The sequence below is a fragment of the Vanacampus margaritifer genome, chromosome 4 (genome assembly GCF_051991255.1).
Source record: "Vanacampus margaritifer isolate UIUO_Vmar chromosome 4, RoL_Vmar_1.0, whole genome shotgun sequence".
Lineage (NCBI taxonomy): Eukaryota > Metazoa > Chordata > Actinopteri > Syngnathiformes > Syngnathidae > Vanacampus > Vanacampus margaritifer.
In genome coordinates this window covers 22,239,340-22,267,027 of record NC_135435.1, presented here as the reverse complement: position 1 = coordinate 22,267,027, position 27,688 = coordinate 22,239,340, and the positions used below count along the sequence as shown (strand labels likewise).

Here is a 27,688-nt window from a genome sequence, read left to right as displayed (position 1 = left end):
GGAAAAAGTCACGATCAAGTTATTCCAATAAAAGTTTTTTTTTTTTTTTTTTTTCAGTGTGGAGCCGTTCTTTTGAGTGATAAAAGTGCCGCGAATAGCGCACTAATTAGCATTAGCGAGTCAGACTGGAGTAGATCATTACAATTCCTTGCACATCTATGGATTGAAGTAAAAATCATAGTCAATCAAATAATCATTTTGAAGAAAAAAAAAAAGTCCTTAATCAAAAATCGATTCTGAATCGAATCGCAAACCCAAAAATCGGAATCGTATCGTGAGACATTCAAAGATTTCCACCCCTCATACATATATATATACAAACGCACACACATACTTGTCTTTGTATCGTCGTGGGGACATCTCATTAACTTGATGCATTTCCTAGCCCCTAACCCCAACCATAAAAAATTATTGCCTACCCTCATTCCCATTCCTTACCCTAACCTCAACCATTACCCAATTCAAACCTAAACTCTTAAACCAAGTCTTGACCTCCAAAAAGAGGTCTGAACTTGTAGGGACCACAATTTCAAGTTGGTCCCCACAATGGTAGTTAAACTAAAAAAAACACGCATGGATGGGCCACACAATGTAGCAAAAGACAAAACCATGTTAATGACGTGCGTGAAGAAGAACTAACTACTCTTCAATCACTTGATCTCAGAGTAAAGTGCAATCATACTGTGAAGGCAACTCAATATATTTTGAAGGTAAACAAACGGACTATGGAAAATGTAAACCACAAGACATATTCTTTGATGGGAAATAAGCAATTTTTTAAGGGCTAGGAGATGAAATATTGATCATGTTAACCCGAGACTAAATATTAAGCAACTAAATATTTTTGAAGGCCAAGAAATGGAATACAGATCATTCAAATGCTAAACATCCTGTAGAAAAAATACTTTTAAACTCCTCCTACATAAAATGGCTCTCATTCAAAGTGCTTGTATTGTACAATTCTAATTCCTGCGAGATGCTCTCCATGATCATCTCTAATATGCGCTTGAGCTGACACCATCAAGATAAATCATTCTTCTGGGGATTATAGTAATGTTTTCCCTCTTTTAACCTATTGTGAGGTGTCCACAAGAGGGCAGCAACTTGTTGACCCTCAGTTTAGGTTTTGGGTGTTTTCAGGTAAAACCTTTTCACAACACCCACCATTGTTATTTGCAGAGAGAATGGGCAGCATGTGTCATTGTGGAATCTTCACAACACGTGCGTTACATTTACTGCTGGGGTGCTTTGGCGCAAGGCATTGATGCTTCCAGCTGTGGTACAGCTGCAGGTGTAGGAGATCCTATAAGACCGTGAAGCAGCACATGTAAGAACAATGTGTGTGTGTGTGTGTGTGTGTGTGTGTGTGTCTGGGGGAGGTCCTAACAGTGGAAATCTCCAAAGTTCATCACCCCTAAACTTGTGCAATATGGCGGAATTGTGCTTTAGTGTTGAAGTTCAACATTTAGCAACAAGCACTTCAGAATAACATCTCATGCTATAAATCCTCATATTATTGTGGATTTATTCAAATGCAAAAAGTAGCACATGTCTATTAGGGGTAAGTCATTTATCAGAGGGAGGCATTTACCGGTACATAACTAAATAGTTTTTTAGTGTTTGTCCATGGATGAATAAGGGTTATTAAATACTCAAAATGTTAAATGCTATAAAAAATAATGTTGTACTGGGATGGTTTCTGGTCACTGAATTATTATTAATTGAATTTATTTATGACAATTTTACTGTGTGTTCTATACAAAATAGGTATTTTATTAAATAAATAAATAAAATAGAAAATTGCAATTAATTTCATGCAATTTTAAAATATTGGGATATATAGGTCTTTCTTTAAAATTATCGGTCATTGTTTTTTCTTTAGGAAATTTTATGTATCCAAAGTATTAGTGGTATCGGTAGTTGGTATCAACATCTGTGACTACCCAACAGTTGAGTACTAATACTGATACTGTCTGAAAAAAAGCGGCCGAACATTCGTGTGTGTGTGTGTTTGTTTTCCCTAACATGTTAAATGAAACAAAATAGAAAGCTAATATAAAATACAAAATAGGTATTTTATTAGATTTAAAAAAATAATAATAATAAATAGAAAATTGCATTTAATTTCATGCAATTTTAAAATATTGGGATATATAGGTCTTTCTTTAAAATTATCAGTCATTGTTTTTTCTTTGGGAAATTTTATGTATCAAAAGTATTAGTGGTATCGGTAGTTGGTATCAACATCTGTGACTACCCAACAGTTGAGTACTAATACTGATACTGTCTAGGAAAAAAAGTGCTCGAACATTCGTGTGTGTGTGTGTGTGTTTGTTTTCCCTAACATGTAAAATGAAACAAAATAGAAAGCTAATATAAAATACAAAATAGGTATTTTATTAGATTAAAAAAAAAATAGAAAATTGCATTTAATTTCATGCAATTTTAAAATATTGGAATATATAGGTCTTTCTTTAAAATTATCGGTCATTGTTTTTTCTTTAGGAAATTTTATGTATCAAAAGTATTAGTGGTATCGGTAGTTGGTATCAACATCTGTGACTACCCAACAGTTGAATACTAATACTGATACCGTCAGAAAAAAAGTGCTCGAACATTCGTGTGTGTGTGTGTGTGTGTGTGTGTGTGTGTGTGTGTGTGTGTGTGTTTGTTTTCCCCCAACATGTTAAATTAAACAAAATAGAAAGCTAATATATCACATTTATTTTTGCATGAAAAAAATTATATAAATAATGTCATTATGTAAAGAAAAAAAAAGCTAAATGAATGAGAATTGAAATAATATATATTATAATATTTTATTAATATACCATACAGTATAGAATATTCTAGAGATACTGTGTTTTTTGCACAATGAAATACATACAGAAAGTGGCACGATCTGCAGTTCAACCAAATTTTGGGGAAAAATACGTTTGTGGGTGAGCTAAAGCCTAATTCGGCTGTCTTTTGGGGCCAGGTAAACCATGTGCACGCATTAGCAGAAATTGAGCTTATTAGGAGTGAATCTGTTTGTCATGTAAAATATGAATAGAAGAACAAAGGACCCTACAAAGCCAGCTTTGATTAAATTTTGATGAAAAGATTTGCCTGTCGCGTAAAAATCTGAAATCTGCAATTTAATTTCGCTACACTGGTATCCAAACGTGTATGACATCATCACCATCATTTTCTATGCTGTAAAATCCAAACAAACGGATTGCGCGCCGACGTAAATGTAAACATCACGTCATATGGTCTGCTCTTTCAGATGGAGTCCACATGTTCTATAGATGCATGGAAAGTCTGAGTGATGGCTTCTTTGTCGGGAGGAATAGGACTTCATTTCGTTCGTCGTAAACATGAAAGGTCTGTAACCCCTTTGGGGGCGACCGGTGCACCGTAGTGCAGTGCAGGTTTGCACCAAAGAGGCTTAAATTCACGCTCGCCGCCCGAGCAAAAATATCCCAACCTTTTAAAGTGTGACCTCCACGTGCGACACCTGAACTAAACAATTAGCATGCTCGTTGTGTATGTGCTCCACGTGCATGCATGTGTATATATAACCTTGAGGGAGGGTGTGAAGAAGGAGGAGGAAAAAAAAAAAAGTGCAAGTACGGCGGTGTGAAATCTCCCAGCCCATAAAGTCTAATCAGCACTGAAGGCCTCGCATCAGAATGACTAATGAAATCTGGCCGGGGAGGCTGGTTCCCCTTTTAGAAACACAGCCTCTCGGAGGAGATAAGGCCAAAGAAAATAGTTGTTTCGCTCTTCTCTTATCTGTGAGAACTGCATAATGTAATCTGACTCGCTGGCGTATCAGATTCATCACTCTGTCTGGCTAAAGAAGGGAGGCGGACTAGATGAGGGGAGGCGACGCAAAATGAAGAATGCCTTGTAAAAAGAAAAAGGAAAAAAAAAGAAGAAAGGACATAACCAATGTTTGCGACTAACGATAAAACAAAGAATTAGATTTGCCATTGACCCCCAAAAGCAAATAGGTTTGTGATCACATAACAGCATATTGTAGCAGTTTCCAGAGAATGTAAAAGGAAATAGTTTGCGACTATATCACATTACAGCATATCGTAGCAGTCCCCAGATACAAAACTGAAATGCCAAAAAAGGAATTTGGTTTGCAACTGTACCACATCACGGCATATTAAGGAAAACATTGTTAAACTGCCATGTTTATCAATCTTTTAGTTAAGTCCATTTTCTACACCACTTTAAACATGGAACCTCAAAATAAGTATTTTTTTTTGTTAATGGATGCACAAAGTTAGGCAACCATCTTATTTACAGGTTGATCGACGTATCATCATCTGCCAATAATTATATTCAGCTGCGAAAAATGTACCCACCTCTTCATTATTTCTGCACACCCACCCTAAATTCCCCGTTGCTCAATTACCGCTGGACTTTTTTGGCCCTTGTTTCAATTAGCATGCAAAGCGAGAAGCACTTTGAACACGATGGCGCATCCGTTACGGTGCGCAACGCAGTCATTTGAATAACATTATGGCGGCCATTTGCGCATAATATAGGCTATGATCAGCAAATTAGCCCTGGTGAAGGGTCCGGAATTTGGAGATGCCTTGATCAAAACAACAGCGCCCCTCATTAGAAGTCTAATGACCCTCTTGGTGTGTGTGTGTGTGTATCCTTGTGAAAATATTTGTATTTAAAGGGACACAAACACTCTCCCCCAAAATTCACTCAGTAGCGCCCTCTGGAAAGTTTTTAAAAAAATTACGCTCTGGACATCAATTTCACCAATCAACCCATAAATGGGTGGACACCCACACCCAAAATTAAACAGGAAGTCAGCCATTTTAGGTGAAATCCAGGACTTGTACTTTGACAAACTCCTACTGAGAAATCCATTCAAGTGGACCCCAAGGTATCTTAGACAGGGAATTTGCCTAGCTTTTTTGTCTATGCTATTCAATATGGGCAGAATATCAAAGTTTCATGAGCTCTTTAAGGTTTCGCCATGAAAAGGCAATGTCAAGCATGAGTGTGCTTCCATCGACCTGATTTTAATAGGATAGAGGGGAGTCGCTTCATTTGGCCGTAAATTGGCTGCATTCCATCCCACAATGGTGTAGAATAGCGCAAACACTCCTTTCAGCTTGTGAAAACAATCAAATAAATTAAACTGACTTTACACTAGTCTTGTGTTGGGCACGAAAATAGGCCTAATTTTCTTTAGTTAGGCACTTATAGCGCCACTACCAATACTATTACTGGAACCTTCGCTCATTAGCTTCTCCGCTAACACAGACTACGTTAACATGCAGGCAATAACCCTTTTAAAACCCGAATATTGGCAATATTCGGGTTTTGTAAGGCCATGTAAACACGCGCAAAACCCCGAATATGCTCTTATTCGGGTTTTTAAAACCCCTGAATAACAGCCCTGGGTACTCCTTTCCATAACCAGAATTTTTGCTCATAAAAACACATTCGTAATATCTTGATCGATCGGGGCAAAGTTTTTTGCTGTGAGCATGCTCGCTATTTTCTTCTTCGTCTTTTTTTCTTCGCTTATTTGATTCACAAGGAATCTTGGTCTATGTAGTCACGACTTGTACACGCAGCTCCGTCCTACTTGCTAAAGGAGCCTCCCTTGAATACATTGATTTCTCCACTGCGTTTTCACATTATTTTGTGTCTTTACGGCGAAAACGCCACAGTTTGTGCCTATATACACATACAGTAAATACATTATATAAGTACGTGCTTCTAGCATGTAACCCACCGAAGCCGACTACTTTATTTAGCGTGGTTAGTGACATAAATATGTGTTTTATTGAATGTATAGTAAGTTAAAAGCGGAAATTACGTTATTTACATAATTATGTTGTTTGTGCGTCGCGGTCCGAACGGGTTATTCCAATCAAGCACAAATGAGCATGTAGACGGGAGTAACTTTTCGGCACGCATGTAAACGTGTTACCTCGATTGATTCAGAAACCGGAAGTCGAACCTTAACCCGAATATTGACTGCATGTAAACTTAGTCAGCGTGCTGCAGGGAGATTTTGTGACATGGGACTCTAAAAACAGTTGTGTGAAAAGTAACCCAATTATGGATCAAAAATGGACCGATCCACTTTATGGGTTGTTTTATACAAAATGCCCCAATTTTTTGACCCAAGTAAAGGATCTGACCAAATTTTTATGAGCTGTTTTACACTAAAAGATCCATTTCTCAACGCAAAGTTGGGTCAAATAGACCCAAGTAGAAGATCAGTCCACTTTTTGACCCATAGTCGGTTTATTTTTGACCCAACTGTTTTTAGAGTGCACTGTGGGGACTGACAAAAAGAGCACAAAAATAAACACAGTCAAGAATAGATATGTTATGTTTCATTGAAAAAACATGAAGAGGCTAAGCTCGATAATGGTAAACTGTGAATAGCCACGGATTCACTCTATTCCTTTTGTGTGTTTGACTCTTTTCTCCTTGAACACTATCAAGCGGAGATGTGAGATGATTTTCGATGCGGTTGTTGTCTGTCTTTGTCGGTATATCTGATTACCAGGACCTTGTTGTGTCGTTTGGAGAACGTTTAAAAATGGGGAGGGAGTGGAGTGGAGTGATCAGCTTGGAGGACAAGGGGGTAGGCCACACTTCTCTGGGGCGTGGACGAAACAGGACATCTGTGGAGTGGACCCTTTCTGAGCTCAATGAAAGGGGCTCACTGGCACGTTTGCAGACTTTCCTCCTTTTTCCTCACAAAGCTAAATGACAATGGAATTTTACGAGATCCCTAATCTTGACTTCCCTCGTTTCTTTTAGGTTTTACTAATCCAGCCGTAGCCGCTACCCCGCCATCCATAGCCGCGTCCCTGAGAGACCTAATTGGTATTCCTGAATCGGAATCGTAGCCGCTTCTCGGGTTCACCTTAGCCATTAGCGAACCCCGCAGGGCTGTTTGCATTATAATCTCCGATTTAGATTGGGTATTGCCTCGTTGTCCTTCCCTGAGGTTGAGCCGTCTGCATCGGAGTATGCTGTCATGATGAAGGCAAACTCAAATTAGCCCCTATCCTCCCGCCCCCTGCCTTTGTAGTTTGAGTCTGAGCTAAGGGTTACTGGTCGCAAATCTGTACTCGTGCAAACACATTAGACGAGCGATATCATGTAAAAGAAGTGGATGTCAACGCTGAATTTATACTGAAGGTCCAAGTGCTCTCTTCTAATTTAATGCCAAAATCCGATTTTTTTGTTTGATGTGGCTGTGTTTCCACTGAAGGAACACATGAAACAAGCCACATGTGCAGACACCCAAACTCCGCAAATGTTAACATCATGCAGTGACAATGTGGAAGTAAACATCCGTTTATTCATTTTTCATACTTGTCGTTAATTGCTGGAGACAATCCCAACGGGCACCAAGTGGCAGGGAGACCACTTCCTGGATTGGTTGTGGAAGTATACAGTAAGACATAAACAAGACAAATATTAGACTCTTGAACCCATATCCCACTGAGGGGCAAATATTGAGTTTGCGAAGGTAGCTAATGTTGATTTCTCATCAGAGTTTGTTCAAGGTCGATAAACGTTCTCCAGATCGCCAACAGTTTCAATAGCTTAGTAGGAGTAGGAGATTTTGAACATGGAGAATGTTTAGAAAATCTTTAGCGAATGTTGCAACCTTGAACCAAGCCTGACGAGAAATCAACATTCTCTGCCTTTGCAAGCACTCATCAACGATTGCCCCGCAAATGGTATACAGGCTTTACCTCAATTGATTTAGATGAGGGTAACCTTGGCATTAGTCCACTGTCCACCATTGGCAATTATTTTGTTCATTTAACGAAACGCACACCTTAAATGCAGCAAATTTAGACGGTATTTAACACTTTGATTTTGCTGTAAATTACATTCATAGCAGGTGTTTGTATCAGTGTACATGCACAATAGGGTATATGCCACGGAAGAGGCGGGACGTCGGACTTCCTGGTTTTCACACATCAGCTTTGTTTCCGTTTCCTGTTTGCGACGTGTGGGCCGCGTCCCTGTTCTTGCGCTTACACCTCTGTGCCTCTCGGTTGCGCGTTCCCGTCGACGAGTGCGTGTGTGTAGTGTTTCTGTCTCAGTTGTCCGAAGCATTTCAGAGATGGACGGGAACTCGGGGTTGGGGGGGGGGGGCAGGGGGGGTGCGAGTGTTGGAACGCAGCCATCAGTGGCCGGAAACGACGCTCATGTGTGAAACCCGGAAGTCGGAACTCCGTGGCATCTACCTTGTACAGGGAGTCCTCGAGTTGTCGTACGTGACCTACGTCGTTTCGACTTTAAGTGCCTCGTCCATAGCACCTTCCTTTTCGTTTCCACAGTAATCGCACCATTTTAAAGTTATTTGAAGTTGTGTTGTTGCTACCTCTAGCAACAGGCGTCCTTCGAGCAGGTCGGCTCGCCATCAGGTGCATCATATTTCCGTGTTTAAGTTTGAATTAGCTTCGCTCTGCCGTCCGTCAGCAATGAATGTCACGAAATATTGGTTGCGGCCTTTCTCTGTGGTGCAAATATTTTTAAAAATTACTGCACTAAATATTTTGATGTAAATATCGACTTAAACGGTGAAATCCAACTTAACCCGTGGGCAGTATTTTATTTTGAAATGGCTTGGTCAGAACCAACAAAAAGCCAAAAAATGGTCACAATAACACCTAGGGGTTGTCGAAAATTCGGACGTAACTCGAGGACCCTCTGTACTAAGCAGTGCACTTCAAGTGACGTCCATCTTAAATTGACCGGGAACATATGATCTGTGTGAATATGCTGAACATTTGCATATGTCCGACACATCATTTAGTAGAGGCCTGATTCCCATCTGAAGATCTGACTCAATATACTCATGCTGCCATGATGCATATCCGAATTGGGCCACTTGGGGAAAAAAAAAACTGAATTGTGTCACTTGAACTATTCAGATATACGTCACGGATATCCTCCGATCGAAGTTAGGCCTCTTCCAAATGCGGATACGGGTAACTGCAGCATCACGTTAGCAGATAACAGACGGATCAGATATACCGTGTCGACGCGAGCCTGATATCACGAATATGTATTTAAAAGTTGTTTACCTTTCCACCATTTAGATATCTATTTACCGGTTAGATGTGTATGGGTTTCATGTGTCCAGTCTAGCCCAAAAAATGCATCTCAAGTAATATACTTTTGACAGGCTATCAAGCGTTTTTGGAACGGCATCAACGAAATGTGAATATCAGTGCAGCAAGACAACAAAAAAAAGCTACAGGGCTATCACAGCACTATGGAAAGTACTGCCGTCAGCAGCCCCTCCTTTTTGCTTTCCCTCCAATCTTTTTAGTATGATGTCCAAATAAAGGTTGACATATTTTTTTTGTTATTCTCCCCACAATTACAGACTATTCCAATAAATATATGGTGTGTTAGTCACATTTCAACTGAATTTCTGCCTTTCTTTACAATCCATCTGATTCCAGTAAGATTAGCAAAGATGTAAGCAATGAAATGCGTCCAAAACAATCTCATGGGAACAATCAGGACAATCTTGGCTCGATCGTGCATTGGGGGCCAGGAGTGGTTCTCAGAGGCACAGTTTAATTGACTCAACATTGGGTTACTGTACAAAGCAGTACGGGTGGGGTCAGTCTTGGGGTTTTGCACGGCCAGTTGCAAAAATGTGTACAGTGGGGCAGGTTATTATCTTTTCTTACGAGTTCCCAGCATACCGAGCCTTTTATCTGCTTTTACTGCCTTTCCCGAAGTTGAACTCTGGCCATTACACATATTGACATCATGGCAGCAGGATCTCCGTAGTAACGTTCACTTTTTGTTGTAACACAGTGATGTAAGGCATGTACAAATAACATGATATTAGATATTTTCCCTGTTAAAATCACAGTCCAGCAAGTTGCAATGTATTTTAACCTTGTGGTGACCAGATGTTCACTTTTTTTCTGAACTATAAAACATTTCGCAAAGGATATTTTATAAATCCTCCACAAGTCTAGTCAAAGTCAGAATGTATTGCTCCTCTCACTGAGACTAGGGTGTCTGTCTAAGTCCAGCCTTTCTGTTTGGTTTAACAGTACTTTGGATACTATTTGAGTTATCACCATCAGGAACAGACTGTCCGTCGGAATTTTGAGAGTTTCCTGAACGTCCGGTCATTTTTCAAGCAGCTCCTTGGTTAAATACTAATCAGCGCTTGCAGAAAATCTACGGAAGCACGGTGAGATGTTACAGGAATGCTCAACAAGAGATTCAAACATGCAACCAGAACGTGCAAACCACTAGTCTACTGTGCTGCCCATTAAATCAACTCACATAAGTATAATATATTTGATTTTGTTAGTAACTTGGCCAACAGCTCTCAGAAGATTTGCAAACACACCTGGAACACTAAATCAGTTTTCCGCGCTCATTCTCAACAGAACAAACCGTCACTTTAAATCTCGTTGAAGAGAGATCACAAGGTCCATTTGAACACATTAGAGTTATCTTACGCGCTGAGGGGCGTTTGCACTCCGGAGCGCAGGTGCCTGATGACTCTCCTTGAATGAAAATGAAATTAATGCAAAGCAGGTGAGGACTTCAAAAGGGTGCGGACGTGAGCGGAATGGCCCCCAATGTGTTTGCAATCAGCGGCTTGAGACGCAGCAACGCTGGATGGAAGTAATAATAAGTGGCTATTTGGTGCGACAGTGAGCAAAGCAGATGAAAGTAGAAAAGAGTCAAGGGAAGGTCGCGCGTTTTTGCGGTGCGGCCATTGCCACCCGTCTCCTTTCATAACAAGCGACCTTGAGACAAGTGATGACTTCATTTTTTTCCTCTTTTTTACTGGCAAGCATGTTAAGAGAAATAAGATTTTAGCATATGTTGTCCTTGAATATGCCAATGTTGCTTTAGTCGTATGTGTTATTAACGTAGCAATGGTGCCTTAATTCAATTGTCTGGACGTCTGAATGTCTGCATTCTTTATTCCTATTCTTGCATTCTTTCACTATGCTTGCAAAGATACCATGAACAAAAACATTGTGTCACTAAAAGTAACACATCAAAGCCGAACGGTAAGCAGAGAACACTGCAGAAGGGAATTGAGTGTGGAATAACATCTGCAACATTGGCTGCCATTGCTACAACAATCAAGTCAGATTTTTTTTTTTTGTTGCATAAATTAAGATGACCTACAGATTACCTCAATGGTGGCTCACAATTAATGGCACGATATTACTTGAAGTTTAATAATGATAAAAGAAACATGACCTGAATATTGTTTGCCGCACAAGGTTCCAGTCTTTGAATTGACATTTTCAGAAGATTGTTAACAAAAATACATTACATACTGAATTCAGATGTAAAACACAGATTTGTTCATCACAAAGCTGTCTGAAGTGTAGCATTATGAATCGTTGAAAGGAGTATATTTGGTCTGTGCAACAGACAGCATTCGACGTTGACTGTTGCCATGAGAATATAGTTAATAATGTTAGCTTGGTTCTTCATAGGTTGCTTGACTAGCACACTGTCTAGTGTGATAGTGATAGCGTGCGTTTTATCATTGCGTCTTTGCGTTTAAGATTTCACTGCTAGTCAGCGCGGAAATTAGTCCTTTAACCCTACCTTGTCTTAGCTAATGGCTGACTAATTAGTTCGCTTGCTAACTGCGCGAAGGAGCATTTCAGTGCTCTTCTGTCATGTTTGAGTCCTGACTCAACATTCAGTTGACTGCCTGGTTGCCATGGGAATTAGTGGCTAACATTAGCTGCTAGCGCTAGCAACAGGCTGACTGTGCAACAGCTAACTAGCCCGCTAACTTACAGTGCCTTATTGAGCCAGGAATTGACTAATAGTCTCTACGGGGATGATTATGCTTAGCTAGTGCTAATGCTAGACACTTGCTGTATAGAGATGAGCCAGAGAAGGGGAAATTTGCTATAATTGTATTTTTTTTTTTTTTAAAGGGGACTTTAATTTGTGTTTTATTTTTGATTATAGCATGTTACTGTAGTAAAAGTGTGCTTTATCATTACACTTTGATGCCCAATCAAGGTAAATAAACAAATCTCGCCGGAAATTTGACTCTAGCTAGTCTTCTGAAATTAGCTGCTAGTGCTAGCTGACTGACTAGCGTAGAAGCTTGACTGTGTGGAAAAGCATTTCAGTGTCGTGCTGTCATTTTAAGGCTGGGAGTTGACTGTCGGTATGGAAATTAGCCCTCTAACGTTAACTGCTAGTGCTAGCCACTTCGAGTTCCTTCAAAACCCCTTGTCAAGTTTTGTCCTTCCTAGTAAACATTGTAAAAAAAACACAAAGAAATAACTTATTCTTAAAGCACCAGCCCCCAAATCAAGCCACCTCAAGGACGTTTGAGCTTAAGTAACATTCCACAATAGTCGCATTCGGCTTCCCTACTCTGGGCTTTCATCCCATTCTGCACAGTCACTCCCATTAAAAGCGCTCTTTTCAGAGTACTTCTCAGAAGCACGACGTGACAAGGCACACGGCAGCAGAGGCGGCGGAAGCAACACGCACAAAAAGAAGGGGAAAAAAACTCTGCAAATCTCACTGGAATGTTCCACTGACAGCATCTCAAGACATTCCCAGTGTCTCTCACAGCAGTTTTCTTTTGCTGGAGAAAAATCCTCTGGGATCAATCTGTAATTAAGCATGGAGAAAAGGGGAGGGGGGTGCAAAAGAAATAAAAAGCCCCAAGCTGTATCACCAGAAAAAAACATCTTTGAGTATCATTAATTGCTAAACGAGAAAGAAAAACAAGGCTTTGACATGCATGCAAACGAGCTCGAAGGAAATGCGTACACTTTGTTGAAGCTATCTGGCTTATGAACGTGTACGTGAAGTGGGAAAACTGTCACGATTTAAACCAATTTTCTGCTAATCTTACACCTTGTCTCTCTGATTTGCTTTATATAGAAACATACAGAACCACATTATAATTGCACAGCACTACCACTTTGATAATTAGCAAGTTGTTTTCGTAGTATTGCGCTAACAGGCAATCAAAATTGGAGCTTTAGAATGCTACATTTTGAATCATTTAGAGATCCTATGGATAATTTGTGCTAAACTGACACATTTTTGTGTGGCTTTTGGATAATGGATAATTGTGTGTATGTAAAAAAAAAAAATAAAAATGTGTATGTGATGGGTGGGAGGGGCAACATTTTCCAAAGCATTCAAAGCATGCAGCGACAGTTCACATCTTTACTGCAAGGGTGTCTTGCAACTGAAACAATAAGCACGTGTCACTCCTGTTGTATTATGGCTTGAATGCAAAACTATGACCTTTTAAAAGCCTCCACTGTTGCCATTGAAAACATGCCGCAAAATTGAATAACCTTAACCATTTTCTACAATGGTTCTTCAGTCACAATAACCACTGTTGATGTTTGGTGTAAAAAGTCATTCAAGTCGTATGTATTTTCTCTTGACTGAATTCTGCATATAACATAATTAAACATAAAAGTTCATTAATGTCTATACGTCAGACAAGAATTCAAGTTTACATGTTTTGTTACCTCTGCCAAGCCTGAACTTGTTAAAGGGAGTGTTTTTATTTAATTACTGTATGTCTTTGTCAGCTACAGAAAAATATCCAATTAAAAACCATTGAAATGTAATTAAATACAGATTATCCATAGCTCGAAACACGTTATTTTCCCTTGACCAAATGCACTCAAGTGCCGCGTTTCTATGGGACACAAAGGGAATGTTAAGGCCTGTAGGAATGTTGCCCTTTCTTGGGCGTGTGACATCGCTGTGTGGCCAGTGGCGTCCAAGGAAAACACCTTCTAAACTGCTGACTTTGATAACAGAGGAGTGGATTGTATTTTTTTTTCTCTGCCTGCGTGCATTTCAGCTTGTTTCCAATCCCACGTGAGCATGCCGACTAATGACTCGTCTCTGAACATTTGTGCAAATGAACGTTTCGAGTGCATGCAGTACCACTTTGGGCTACAACCGTGTCTCAGCTCACAGGCTCAGGGGGTCTTTTGTGTACGTGTGTGTTTGTGTGTGTGTGGGCATGTGTGTATGTTTGTGATAGGGGGGTATTGAGGGGTGGAGGAGTTTTTGTGGCACTGCTGTCTGTGTGTCAGGATATGGGAGGAGAGAACACACTTCCCACTTTAAACAGGGCCCATCCACTATAACTATACGACAACATTTTTCTATTTTATTGTTATATTTGCAATCTACTTGTACTGAAATAAAATGTCTTACGTAATAATAATAAATACATTTCATGCACTTTGTATAATTAAATTGTAATATGCATTTAATAAATGTTAATTTGGGAATGTTAAAAATATATTCTATTCTTAATTTTATGAATACAATATTTTTTAGGGGGAAACAACTCTAAGTATAAATAGTATTAGAAAATAAGTCAATTTAGAGGAAAAATAAAGTTCATATGGAATATATTTTATTAAGTAAAAAATAATAATAACAAAAATCCAAAAACTGTTAATGTTATAACGTTGGCAGTAATACACATTTGAGTACTTGCTGATAGCAAGCACTGATTGCATTACATGACTGAAATTGTGATGGAAATTAGTTTTCTTTAAAAAAAAAAAGAGATGAAAACCCGGATTTTTTTTTTTTTTCATGAACATGCCACAGGTTTTACTTAAATATAATATTTTAAGAGTAACAACATGTCATTAAAAACATTTTCATATCTTAACTGCATGTTTTTCTAGCTGTAACACAAGGTATTTCAGTTATGTGGTGCCTCACTATGAACACTAGGGGGCACTATGTAGAAGGAGTACATATAATAGAAAAGAGGAGAAATAAGAGATGGAGAATAAAACATACATTTAATAATCTGTAGCCCAATTATTGTCTTGGGTGCCTACAAATTTAAATGAGTGCAGGCAAAAGCGGAATTTTGAAGAGATGCATTTGGCAACACATGTACAGAATATTTCTTTTGTAATAGAAAATATTCAGTTAAAGGTGAGTTTGATGTTGCAAAATGTGTCACATGTTGATGTAAAGCAAACTAGGTAAAGCATTTTAAGGCCCATTCTTAGTAAATTGTGCATTTTTAAAATGTCCTGTTCGTGTAGGACTCCTAAGGACTCACTGCTTGTTTCCTTTCCCTTAGCAACGTGCTCCAACCATGTGTTCATTGTGTAAGTATACCCGCTCTCTATGACAGAATGCTCACTGTTACCAATTAAAGCCTCACATCTGCTCGTCATTATTGTGGTATAAGTTTAAAAGGTAAAGCAATAGAGCAATAGCAGCCATATAAAACACCTGTTGCTCGCATATGTGTATATGCCTGTCCATACGCCACAATGTGAACAGTCCAAGAAGTTGTGAGAAGTGAGGTGTATTTTACAGTACATGCCTTTGCAGATGGTAATGTTGATTCTGGAGGCCTCACGGAGGGCTGGCCTGCTGCAGGCCAGGAAACATCACTAGCACTAGGGCCATGTGGGACCTCTCCTTAAAAAAAGAGAAGAGAAAAAAAAACTTTTCAGATTTTTTTCACAGCTCATTGTAAGCAATCAGGCAAATAGAAACTTGCAGCGGTGCAGCAGGCAGGCAGGAACGTCTGACGTTGGACAGACTACCACGTCTTTCACCTTCCTCTCGCTTGTCAGGAAAAGAGCTGCAGATGTGCCTGAGCAGAAGCCCTGCATCACCTCAAGGCTGCCGACACACCAACCCCAGGAAACAGGACACTCATGTTTTTTTGACAGCGCTACAGGTGTTTTGAGTCACAAGTTACAATGCTGCCTGTTGTTTGTTTAGTGTTCGTCCTGGCGGGATCGGGGCAGGCCCAGAGTCAGAGTCGGACCTCCAGACAGGACGGCTCAGCCGCCCCGTGGCGGCAGGTGATCCAGTGGGAGAACAACGGTCAAGTATTCAGCCTGCTTAACAGTGGGTCCGAATACGTTCCCGCCGGGACCGGCACGGAGGACCAAGATCACCGAGTAGTGGTTGCTGACACCCGCCCTCGGTCATCCCGTAGACCTCAAGGTGGAAACGTCCGCAGACAAGCGCCTTCGCGGGGATCCTCTGAGACTATCCGCGGACAAGCCAGGCATCCTTTCGGTTTCGGGCAAGTGCCTGATAACTGGAGGCAATCAGGTGGATTACCCTTCCAGGGGTCCTCCGGCACTCGGGTCAGACAATCCACAGGCTCCTCATCTTCCTACCCTTCATCGCCGTATAACATACCGTCCTACCCTCAGTATCCCGTTCCTCAACAGCCCGTCTACCAACCTCTACCTTTTGAGCCCAGTTATGAGGGACCATACAGGAGCTATGAGCCGCCCTTTCAACCAGTTCCCGGAGGGGGTTACGCCGGCGGATCGTACGCCGGAGGACAGGGGTACACCGGAATGGGGTACGGTGCGGGCCCGGTACTGCCTGGCTCGCAACCTGAATTCACAGATGACGGTTATCATTTCTACCAGTCTTACAGCTACGGGTCCAACCCTGCGGTGCCTGCACAGGCCGCCCAGCCATCGTTATCGGATGGCCTGGACCGCAGATACACCCACAGTCTGTTCAACGAGGACCCCGCCGCCTCTGTCCCCGAAAGCAGAGTGGACCAGCCGGGAACGGCGGGCCAAGCACCAGTACGGAGTCCTCAGTATGAGCAGTTCCCACCATTTGCAAGACCGCAGTCTCCCTTCCTGCAGCCTGTCCCACCTGGCAGAATCTCTCCAAACTCCGCCATTGAGCAAACAAACGTCGGGAGCGTATATCAACAAGAGCAAAGAGGTAAAATAATCTGCTTTTTATTTTTTTGCACTTGGAATAGTTTACAAAAATGACTAATATACACATCTGGTTCTGGAAGTTGGCTCTCCAGAGAGAGTTAGGGGTTTGCAGAAGACTCTTAAGTTTTTTAAATATTTCAGAGTCAAGCAGACTAATACTTCACTTGCAGCCACGGCGGGGATTTTTCCATTTCTCGTCGCAATTCCTTAAAGGAATTTGAATGATGCAAAAGTTGAGCACTCGCTCTCTCCGCCCTCTTAAATATGCAATCATCATCTTTGAACATGTTTATCAGATGTCTTAAGCAATCTTTGTAAGAGTCAGCATGACTTTTTTTAAGAGGAAAATGGGGTGCAAATTCATTTCAAGCTGCTTGTGTCGTTTTTTTTTTAAGAAAGCCCAGCACACAAGAAGCACTGTTTGCATGTGAGTGGGGTTCTGTGTGCTTCACGTGCAGTTTGCTAACGGCGATGGTGACCTCATCGCGTCTGGTGAAAGGTGGGGCTCCCTCCTGCATTTGGGGACAAGAGAGAGTAAACAAGGTTCGAAAGGGGTGGGTTGGGACGAGAGGGGGTGGTTTATACAGCGAATCACCACTCCCCACAAGAAAGGGTGATATGGAAAGTCCCGGCAAGAGTCTTGGGATGTAAAAGAGCCTTCAGTTGAACAACAAACAGTACTTAAGATAAACTTGTTTTTTCTACCGAGGCACATATGACGTGAAATTTCCAATATGTTCAACGCAGAGGGCTGTTAACGCTCAGCATTAACATTACAGATTTTTGTTCTGGTCTTCCCTCATGCTCGCAAAAGCTTCATTCATTCAGCACCCAACGAGCTCACAGCGCTAAATGACTTCATGCGTACAGATGTCTTAGCTAGCTCAGTCGTCACTCTGGCCCAGTTTGTTAGGTTAAGGGAGCAACAGAGGAGTTATGCTTGTAATTGCTGCTTTGCGGAAAACAATGATGCTGTTATAGTGCTGGGACTGTCACAAACTGAAGGTTTTCTTGGTGTTGGAGGCAAGACCAAGGAGGAGTAATCTCAAGACAAATGTATTTATTTAAAAAATAAATTAATTAATTAAATAAATAAAAAGAAGATTCAACGTAATAACAAGATTCAACGAAAACTGGGTATAACCTCACCGCAATAGGAAACGACATGACTCAAACGTGACTGATGACAACAACAGAAACGAGAAACAATGAAACCCACAAAGACAAAGAAACCAGAGGCTAGAGAGCTAGTTACAAATGAACTGACGAGACAATCTGACGCACATTTGGACAAGAAATGTGTTAGCTGGAGCGAAAAAAACAGGCAAGACAAGACATAAAAAGGAAAATATGACAAAACAAAATCTCATCAAAACCAAGTCATCAAAAACACTCATTATGACAGGTACAGGGTGTCTGCTGCGTTTGTATTAAAGGAGACATTGTGCTTTTTTTTTTGCAATTCAAAATAGTTCCCAGATGTCCCCAGCACACTTAACATACTATCACTTTCCAGTCCCAACTCATGCAAATGAGCCACTGCTTGTCCCGCCAATACAGCAGAGCCAATGTAGACTACAACTCACAGGGTTGGGATAAGGAGAGCTCTTACTACTAGCCCGCAGTGTGAAGAATAGAATGCGCAACCGTAATGAGAGTAAGACCATGTCTTTTCACTCTTGGAGGCAGCACTTCATTAGGTGTCCAAAAATTACACTTGTTGATGTGGGTGGGATGTTCGTGCGGCACATGTAGCGGGCTTAGCCAAGACAAATACCCCCATCTTAACACAACAATTTTGCGAACATTGAATTGTGTTGCTTATCAGAAACACTTAGAGCAGTTGTCTCAAACTCAACTTAAGTGGGTATTCCACAATGAAAGTTCAAGTTCAGGTTCAAGTATTCCAAAAAAGTACTCACCTGTTTTCTGAGCTTGGTCATGTGACATTTGCAAGATGAGCCTTGATTGGTCATTAACTGAGCCCTGAGCAAGTGGCAAAATGGCCGCCTACTGAGGTGGATAAAAACGGGCAGATTTTGCTATTTCATTAATAATCCACAAATGCAAGATTAATCAGAATACCGTGTTTAGACTAGTAGGACCTCATGGAACATACTGTATTGTAAATACTATTTTGGGAGGTTGACTTCTGCTTCAATGTAGCGTTCATCTGTTGCTGTTGAATCTGACAATTGCATAAGATAACAGTTCGATATTTTAATTTAGTCCCAACCCTCATTGCAAATCAGTGTTTTTATATTAGCATCAAATTCATAAACACTTCAGTTCCTGAATGAAAATAAGCAAAGTTGTGTTTGTGTGTTTAAAAATACACACTATCCACTACACTTCCTCAAATAAAGTATTCATAAACAAAGCCACTGGCCAGCATGCCAAAGAATAATGAGACAATAATTGGCACTGATTAATTCATTAAGGCTGCTGCAAAGCATTCCATGTTATTTGGCTCATTAGTTATCACATGATAGTACAGAAGAGGACTACTAATGATACACTAGGTTGATGATGTCTAACCAAGGTCCGTTGCATACAGAGCATTGCAGACAAGACGATTGAAATGTCATGCAGTGTGCGCCGTCCCGCCACTAGTTTTCATGAGTAGCCGACCGTCGTAAACCGGTGCAACAAATTTGACACGCCAGTCAACGACGCCACAGCATTAATCTAACAGCCAATCAAAAAATGCAACTTTACAGGTTTTAAGCATAAGCGAGAAACCCAGCTTGCCACCTGCCTTCGCACCTGTGGCACGGAGTGTCCCTGTCGCTGAAATGCACAGGTGCAATCGATGAATGCCATCAGTCTCTAATAATATCCGCACCTTCCTTATTGTCGCCCGTTTCTTCTTCTTCGTGATGAGATTGATGAAATGCTAAAAGGCTAACTGTTGGTATGCTAATAAGAAGAAATCAACGTATAGCAGAATAAAAATAGCAATCTGTCTACTTTTCATCATATCTCATAGCCTAGTATGAATTAGTATAAGAATTAATACAATTATAAAATGTTGATATGCTAACTGTTAGCATATCAACATTTTTAGAATTGTATCAAATTGATGATGTCCATCGGTTAGCAGCTAACAGATGGACATCATCATGACTACAATAAAGTACAAAGGTGAATTGAAGAGGAGATTATATCATGTCTGGCTGTCGAATTTGAGTACATTTGAGAAATGATAAAATCCTGACATGCAAACAGTTGGTATGCCATCTACTGAAACAGTAAACCTTATTTTATTTCCTATCATTTACAAGGCTACACAGTGTGCTGTGAAAGCTGTGCTAAACGATGAGTCACTTGTTCGTCTTTAATTTGACCTCAATAAATGTGAAATACTCTGATGTGTCGTTTCTCTGCGGCTCATCGTCTTTAGCTTAAAAGTATCTTAAAGGCAGGCCTGCACGTCCTTTTTACAACTTCTTCCGTATATAAAATGCCTGGCAAGGTCTCCAAAGCGTGCCCCACTTAGAGCGTAATATGTGGCATTGTCATGCTGTTGAGAGCCGATCAGCTTTGGTCCCTCCAAACACTTCATCCCTATAAAAGAGACCCAATTTCTCATTTCGAAAGATTAGCGGGGGCAGAGAACAAAGTCTTTTCTTGGGTGGAAAAGAGGGAGAGAGAGCGAAAAAGCAAAAGTGTGGTGGTCTCACACGGTTCTTACAATGTTTACATGGTCTGCCCCAGGAAGTGTGCCCTGTCCTACTACATCGGCCTCACACGGCGAGTGAGCGCTGAGAAAGGATGTTTGCGTAAGAAGCGAGCGAGCCAAAGCCCTTTTAAAGTCACCTGCATGCTAAACACTGAGCAAACACAACATGTCAAAACTTCTTATGCGGTTCCTATAAACATACCACAAACATTTGTTAAGTCAGTCTAGATACCGCTTTTATAAACCTTTAAAAAAAATAAAATAAAGCAAAAACGCATCATAGATAATCAAAGAGTACTGGTAAAATGTGTACCAGTAATAACATGGTGCAATCCACCTTCCATTTGTCGCACAATAAAAAACGGTCATTTTCATGAATTTATTTATTCCAAAAAATTAAAACAAAAGAGGACATTGGTCACCCTATATTAGCTAGCTAGCTACAGTACATAAGTACAAAGAGAAAGAAATGGATTTTACATCTTGCCCTGTCGTAGGTACTATTAGAAATGAAAGCTGTTAAAATGCTAACATTTGGTATGCTAGCGTATAGCTAGTTTTCCCATGTCATGCACCATCATGTTGAAGATTGACACTTTGTTTTGTTTCGGTGTTTATTGAGTGTTTGAATAGAAAATCCTACCTATCTCTTCCTGGCCGACGAATACTGATCACATGATTAAAAATGATATACAAAAAGTTGTGTACAGTTTCAAATGAGAAGTTTAAATGTTAATGTGCTGACAGCACAGCCGTATATAGAGAGAGTTTGGCTCGGTTTCAGCAGGGTAACAAGATGGCGTCCGTATGTCATGTGACCAGCAGTTGACCAATCACAGCGTTGCCAATCACGCACGCATACAAGAAGATAGCAACCTCAGTACACAAAAAATGAAAAGGCAGATCCATGAGGATTTTACATGTCCACTTTTTTAGGTTGCTATTTTTCTATATATGTTAGCATACCAACGGTTATTATGTTAGCATTTATGGTTTCAAGAATGATTTAAATGTTAACATGCTAACAGTTGTTAGCATACAAGAAGATAGCAACCCCAGTAAAAAAAAAGAAAAAGAAAAGGCATATCCATAAGGATTTTACAACATGCCTGCTCTTTAGGTTGCTATCTTGCTATATATGTTAGCATACCAACTGTTATTTTGTAAGCATTTATGGTTTCAAGTTTGGAACCTTTTTCTTTGGCAAAACTCAGGACTATGAGGTACTGTTTTTAGTACCTGGTTAGCCGTGTTTCAAGCGTGCCATACCAAAACCATTTTGATGAGATAGCACTGCTAGCTACACTTTTCTTGCTCCTCTCAGTATCCCCTTAAAGTCTCTTTTTATATAAATAAATACACAAGACTGTTTTATTCTCCTCTGAAGTTTCGGATAGACAAACAAATCAAACTTTGCTGTTGTAACATTCACACAAACTTGTCAGTGGCCCACTTTAAAACAAAACAAAAAACTGACAGCAGTACTGTGAGATTACTGTTGTTTTTCTTCGACATGTTCATTCTTCTCCCGCAGCTCTTGACTAAAGTATGAAAACCTCACGCTGAATGGCAATAAGCCCTCACGTACACCAGCTTACATGTTTCCAAGTAGAGCTTCATCCCCCCGAAGATAGAACTCATCAACCTACACATGCTTCATTAAAGGTTAACCTCAGGTGGCAGGTTCCTTTTAAAAACGAGCATCAGGGAAGATCACATCACATTAGCTGAGGCAGCATAACGTCATCTGCATAACGCATCGGCCTGATATTCATAATAAGTTGCATTTAGTTAGAGGCTTAGTGTGTGTTATGTTCCCTTTTGGGACGATATTACGCACAAATACAAAATCCGACCCTTTGGCTCAATCACCCCAAACTCACCCTTGGTCTGGAAAGGCCGATGGAGCATCTCATTAGAAACGCGTGATAATCATCGGGAATGTACGGTAATTAGCGGCCAAAGGCTGTCTGCATCGCGACCCATTCTTGAACCGTTGACCCCGTCGCTGTTGCCCCCTCGTGTCCTCCATCAGCGCTTTCATAAATGCCAGGGAATTAAAAATTGATGACAAATATAGGATGGGGCCGGAAAGGGCTGGATTGCAGAAAGATTGGAAAAGATGATCCGTGTCAGATAGCTTGTCACGGTAGACCTTGATTTCTTCAATGGCATCTCGAAGATGGTTGACTTGCAATTTGAGAGGATTTCAAAACAATTTTCCCATTGAAAGTAAAGGAATTTGAATTAATTTGTTCCAGAGTCAAACTATCACCAGCATAAAACATTTACAGACAATTTCCTAAGTAGCTTTTTAACATTTTTAACTATCATACATACACGTGTACAAGATCAATGTGGAAAGATTGTGGAAAGATGTGGAAAGTTGAACATAATCCAATTTTTTTCGGATTTCAAAACAACTTTTTCCCATTGAGGTTAATTATTAATTTGGAATTATTTGTTCCAGAATCATCAGGGGATGTCACCGATCTTTGTCAACTCTGAGCCTTTGAGACTCTTCTGCTATTAGGGGATATACAAATAAAGTTGACTTGACAACTCTTTGGAATGAATTAAAAGCTTGCACACAAGTCTTGGTGTAGAACGAGAAAAAATAGGCAGTCTGACAACAGCAAAGCCCAGCCGGAGTTAACAAACATACCAGCCCCCTTTTTAATAATTCCCAAGGGCCGCATTGGACCCCCTCTGAGGTCCAGTTCTGGCCCGCGGCCAGTATGTTTAACGCATGGCATTAATGAAGAGTAAAGCGCAGGTCGAGGTTTTATTTGGATTAGGCTAAAAAGTGTTATGTTCATAAAAGTATTTGACATTTTTGGCTTTGATTGTTATTTTGTGTTTGTTTGGTTGGTTGGTTTATTTAGCATATAAACATAAAAAAACATAAAACACATTACAAGTATGAAATATAATTTGAGTAAAAAAAAATTAAAAAACAAGAATAGGAAGGAAGAAAAGGAAGAAGTTAAAAACTTATCTAGTCCTACCCCTCATGTTTTGACTCATTTTCCTACCTCACCATTAGGTAAAACAACAAAACTTTATATATTTATATAAATGATAAAAATTCATGACGTCAAGATGCCGTCATTTACGACCTTGTATTTCTAGCCACACAATGTTTTGAAACATGACATTCTTGATTGATTGATATACGTGACTTTTTCTTCATTCATCAGGTTTGCCTGACCTAGTTCCAGATGCCAACTATGTCCAGGCTTCGACATACATTCAGAGAGCTCGCATGTACTCACTGCGCTGTGCTGCTGAGGAAAAATGCCTATCGAGGTAAATTGATGTCCTGTGTGTGTGTGTGTAATTTAATGTTTATCCACACTTTTTTTTAAACTGTGTATCACCGTAAAACTTAAAAAAAATAAAATAAAAAATAAAAAACATGTAGATAATTAGTAAAAATCGTTCACATTCTACACTAAACAAGTAACAACACAAGTTCTAATAATAAACATTAATCATCATAAATTATCTAGACATCTAAATTATGCGCAAACTGCGCTAAACAGGAAGTGCACACGTAAAACAAAAGTGTTATCACAAAACCGGAAATAACCATTTACAATGCAAATTTCAGAATAACAATCACGACTCCTGTGGAAAAAAAAATATGATTATGGTTATTTAGGTTATTTAGCGTGTCTTCGGGCGTTTTTGGCCAATTGACACAAAAAAATTACCGCACATTTTGCAAGGGTGTTTATAGTGGCGGGGATGTATACATTTTAGAGGTTGAACAAAACACAGCAAAACTAATAAGAAAAATTGCTACACCTGGAAAAAAAAAAATTGTGTGTGTGTGTGTGTGGGGGGGGGGGCAATTTTTCGAAGCAGTTATCCTAGACCTAGACTTATGGGTTACTCTAACGTGTTCTCTTTTTTGCCTCAGCTAGGGGTGTCAAATTCTTATTTGTCGCGGGCCACTGTATATCTTATCTTATCTTATCTTATCTTAAGATAAGATAAGATTGGGATAAGTTTGGGTTTCCTTCGGAGGTCTGTCTGACCACCTCATAACACATTTACACAACAAATTGATTAATAACTACCGGTAGTTTTGAAAACATATGCCAGTAAAAAATGTTTGTGTTAAATATCATTACATTTACTTCTAAACAAAAATGCTTGCAATGTCTCAAGACAATTTGCAATTTTGGCATTTTAGCAAGAAACACAAAGTCGATGTATAAAATTGGCTTAGGCCTCTTAATTGATTAAGTCAATGGCATGTGTGAACCCAAAAAGCTCATCCTTTTGCCTGACTCTCCACTGAGGACACCAGTGAGATGACGACAGGAAGATCACCAGCCATCCCTCAAAGCCCTTTCATATCCTGTCTGAGTTTGCGGCAATCACCGCCAGATGGGAAGCCGTAATTTGCCGTACATTCCCAATGAAACAAGCGCCGCAAGATGAATGGCTGGGATCTTCCGCGGTCGAGGTCGCGCCTCGTTGTTTTTGTGAATCTTGTAAGAAGAGTGTATATCATCTGAGTGGCTTGCGATGAAATGCATGTAGTCTGCGCGATGAATTATGTGCCATCCCATCTGTGAACCTTACCAGGTCTTGTCATGAGAAACAAATAAACCATTTTTTTTCCTTTCCACTATCCTTCAGCTCTGCGTACGCACCGGAGACCAACGACTACGATGTCCGAGTGCTGCTGCGATTCCCGCAGAGGGTGAAGAACAAGGGCACTGCTGACTTCATGCCCAACAGGCCGCACCACACCTGGGAGTGGCACAGTTGCCATCAGTAAGCACGTTTATTTGTTGTTCAAAGTATCATAAGTAGTGGTGCATTGGTGTCATCACTGTTCGGATCAGGCCCCACGGTTCGAATTGCACATGATCCGCGGATCGTTTGGAAGGGTGGCAGAAACAACAACAAAGTGCGCAATCACAGTGGACACCATTCAGACATGTCAAGGAAGCTGAAACGTACTCAACGCAACACAACGCTTACGCTCAGGCTAACTTCAAAATAAATAATGTTTGTGACCAACATCAACACAACGCTATCCCAAACTCATATTCAATCGCTAATTTAGGACGCTAAGAAACCGCTAATTAATTACACCGTCATTGTAAGATACGGCAGAAGTTTTCGACGTAAGTGGCTAGCAGCTAGCTGTTAGCATTACCAACGAGTTCAACTCAAGATGTCAAACATAGCCGTTTAGATTTTAGGAACACTTTAAGTCCTTAGTACCTTGTTATTTTACACATGGACCATTTATAAAATAAGAATGTTTCTGCCTCATATTGCACTTAAAGTTGTGTTCCTAAATCCTAAACGGCTACATTAAACATTTTGAATTGATTTGTTTTTTAATGGGGAAAAGCATTTTACGAAATAAATGAAGAAAAAGTACTATTTATCTTTCTTTTTTTTTTTTGCTGATCCGAAAAACAATCCGATTTGTGACTCAAATTTGTGATCCGATCCGAACCGTGACTTTTGTGATCCGTTGCACTACTAATCCTAAGACTGCCGCATACAGCACATTGATGCTATTCGTTAGCCCCTCTGTGGGCTTTCCTATTATGTATTAGCATTAAGCTAGTGGACTTAAAAGCAAAGTTATGTGATCGTTTTAAAAATGTGTGTAATCCTTTTTGTTTCACGTTTAGTTATTATCGGCCAAACTGCTGCTTGTTGTAAAGCGATTTCAGTTGAGTTTACAGCGCTCTTATCTATCTCGAAATAGTCACAAGTCGGCTCATCTGTATCTCAAGGCATCATTGTCAAAGACTACTTTCATCAGCTAGACTCTAGATTCTAGAGTCATATATCCTAAAAAAAAATAGGAGAAGTATGCCTTGGTCGTGACATTCTGTCCATGAAGCTTTGACCGTGGTTACCTCCATTAACGTAGTTGGCTCACCATCAAAAGAATTCTTGTTTTGACATCTAGGTGAGTCCCTTACAAATCCCGTGTGAGAACACAAAGGCAGATTCCTGTACGCCATGTGCAATAAAGACATATTACCGGCGTCCTTAGCTCCCTCCGTGGAAATGTTTGACTTGGCTCGGCGAGGCCCCCGGAGAAACAAATTGAATGTCACTCAGGAATTCCGTGTGAATTCGGTAGGGGAGGGGTGGGGGGTGTTATTGCTCTCATTTTTATGACGGTATATTCCACGTCGACGGTCTTGCCAAGACTCTGCCTGACCGTCTTCACGGAGGAGGAATGCGAGCAGCCATTAAGAGATTGGCAGTGTTGTTGTTTTTTTTATTTGTCAGTCGGCATTGACACATGGCGGCGGCGGCTCCCAGGAGGCAGCAAGCCAAGGCAATCATTCCACTGACTGACTTGACAAATCAATCTTTTTTTTTTTTGGAGAAAAAAAAAACTTTATTTTTTTTGCTGTCAATCCGTGACACCCGATCACATAGCTGCTCGAGTGCCACAGCGGGAATGTGGGTTACTAGGGCACAGTGTTTGCTTATGAAAGGAATCTCTTTCACAATCTCCTACTATAAACTCTGCTGGCCTGCATTTCTATTCAATAAGCTCTCCAGATGGCAACTTTATTCTCACGCATGTTTCTTAACACAATATCACTGATAAAATGCTTTAGCTTTCTACAATTTTTGAATGACTGAGTCTTTATAGAGAGTTGGTGATGGAAGGGTGCCTTCTTTTCACATTAAAGAAAAAAAATTAAATAATAATATTGGTAGTGTTTTTGAAGCTAGATAACACGTGTCAACCGCACAGTGTGCAATGCACCTGAATATTTTTCTAGGGTTGCGCCCCAAAAATTGATTCTCATAAGAATCGTGATTATCATTTAGTGCGATTCAGAATAGATTTTAAATGTCCCCAAATTAATTTGATTTAAATTATTCCATACTATCTTGCCCTTGTTTGTGTGTGCCTTTATTGGGAGCGCTGTTCATATTGTACACGAGTTGGCCACTCAGTGGCATGTGGTTCCGTGCATTTTGATACACTGTTAAGTTGTAGCCACATTAGAGTAGAAGGAAAAAGTCATAACAAGTTATTCCAATAAAAGTTGCTTTTTTTGCAGCGTAGCAAGAGCATAATATGCCGGTGAGTAATGTTATCATGCTTCTCTGTATACATTCCTGAAGCATTTTGTATGAATAGCCGTTCTCTTGAGTGGTAAAAGTGCCGCGAGTAGCGCGCTAATTAGCATTAGCAAGGCATACTGGATAATATCATGATCAT

At 40.2% G+C, this 27,688-nt stretch overlaps 1 protein-coding gene across 10 annotated transcripts in view; it reads left to right on the top strand.

The window, feature by feature from the left end:
- The window catches only part of loxl1 (lysyl oxidase-like 1), a 66,888-nt gene that overhangs the window by 30,161 nt on the left and 9,039 nt on the right, over positions 1 to 27,688 (top strand). For 5 of the 10 annotated variants that reach the window (XM_077564066.1, XM_077564071.1, XM_077564064.1 and 2 more), the window contains 4 exons: positions 15,140 to 15,167; positions 15,645 to 16,773; positions 23,655 to 23,763; positions 25,108 to 25,245. In XM_077564066.1, the coding sequence (XP_077420192.1) occupies positions 15,774 to 16,773; positions 23,655 to 23,763; positions 25,108 to 25,245 (1,247 nt within the window). In that variant the 5' untranslated portion in view covers positions 15,140 to 15,167; positions 15,645 to 15,773. Of the gene's footprint in view, positions 1 to 10,091; positions 10,235 to 10,283; positions 10,588 to 10,622; positions 12,055 to 15,139; positions 16,774 to 23,654; positions 23,764 to 25,107; positions 25,246 to 27,688 lie in introns of those variants that run through there. The other 5 variants (XM_077564074.1, XM_077564067.1, XM_077564070.1 and 2 more) reach the window with 5 other exon arrangements.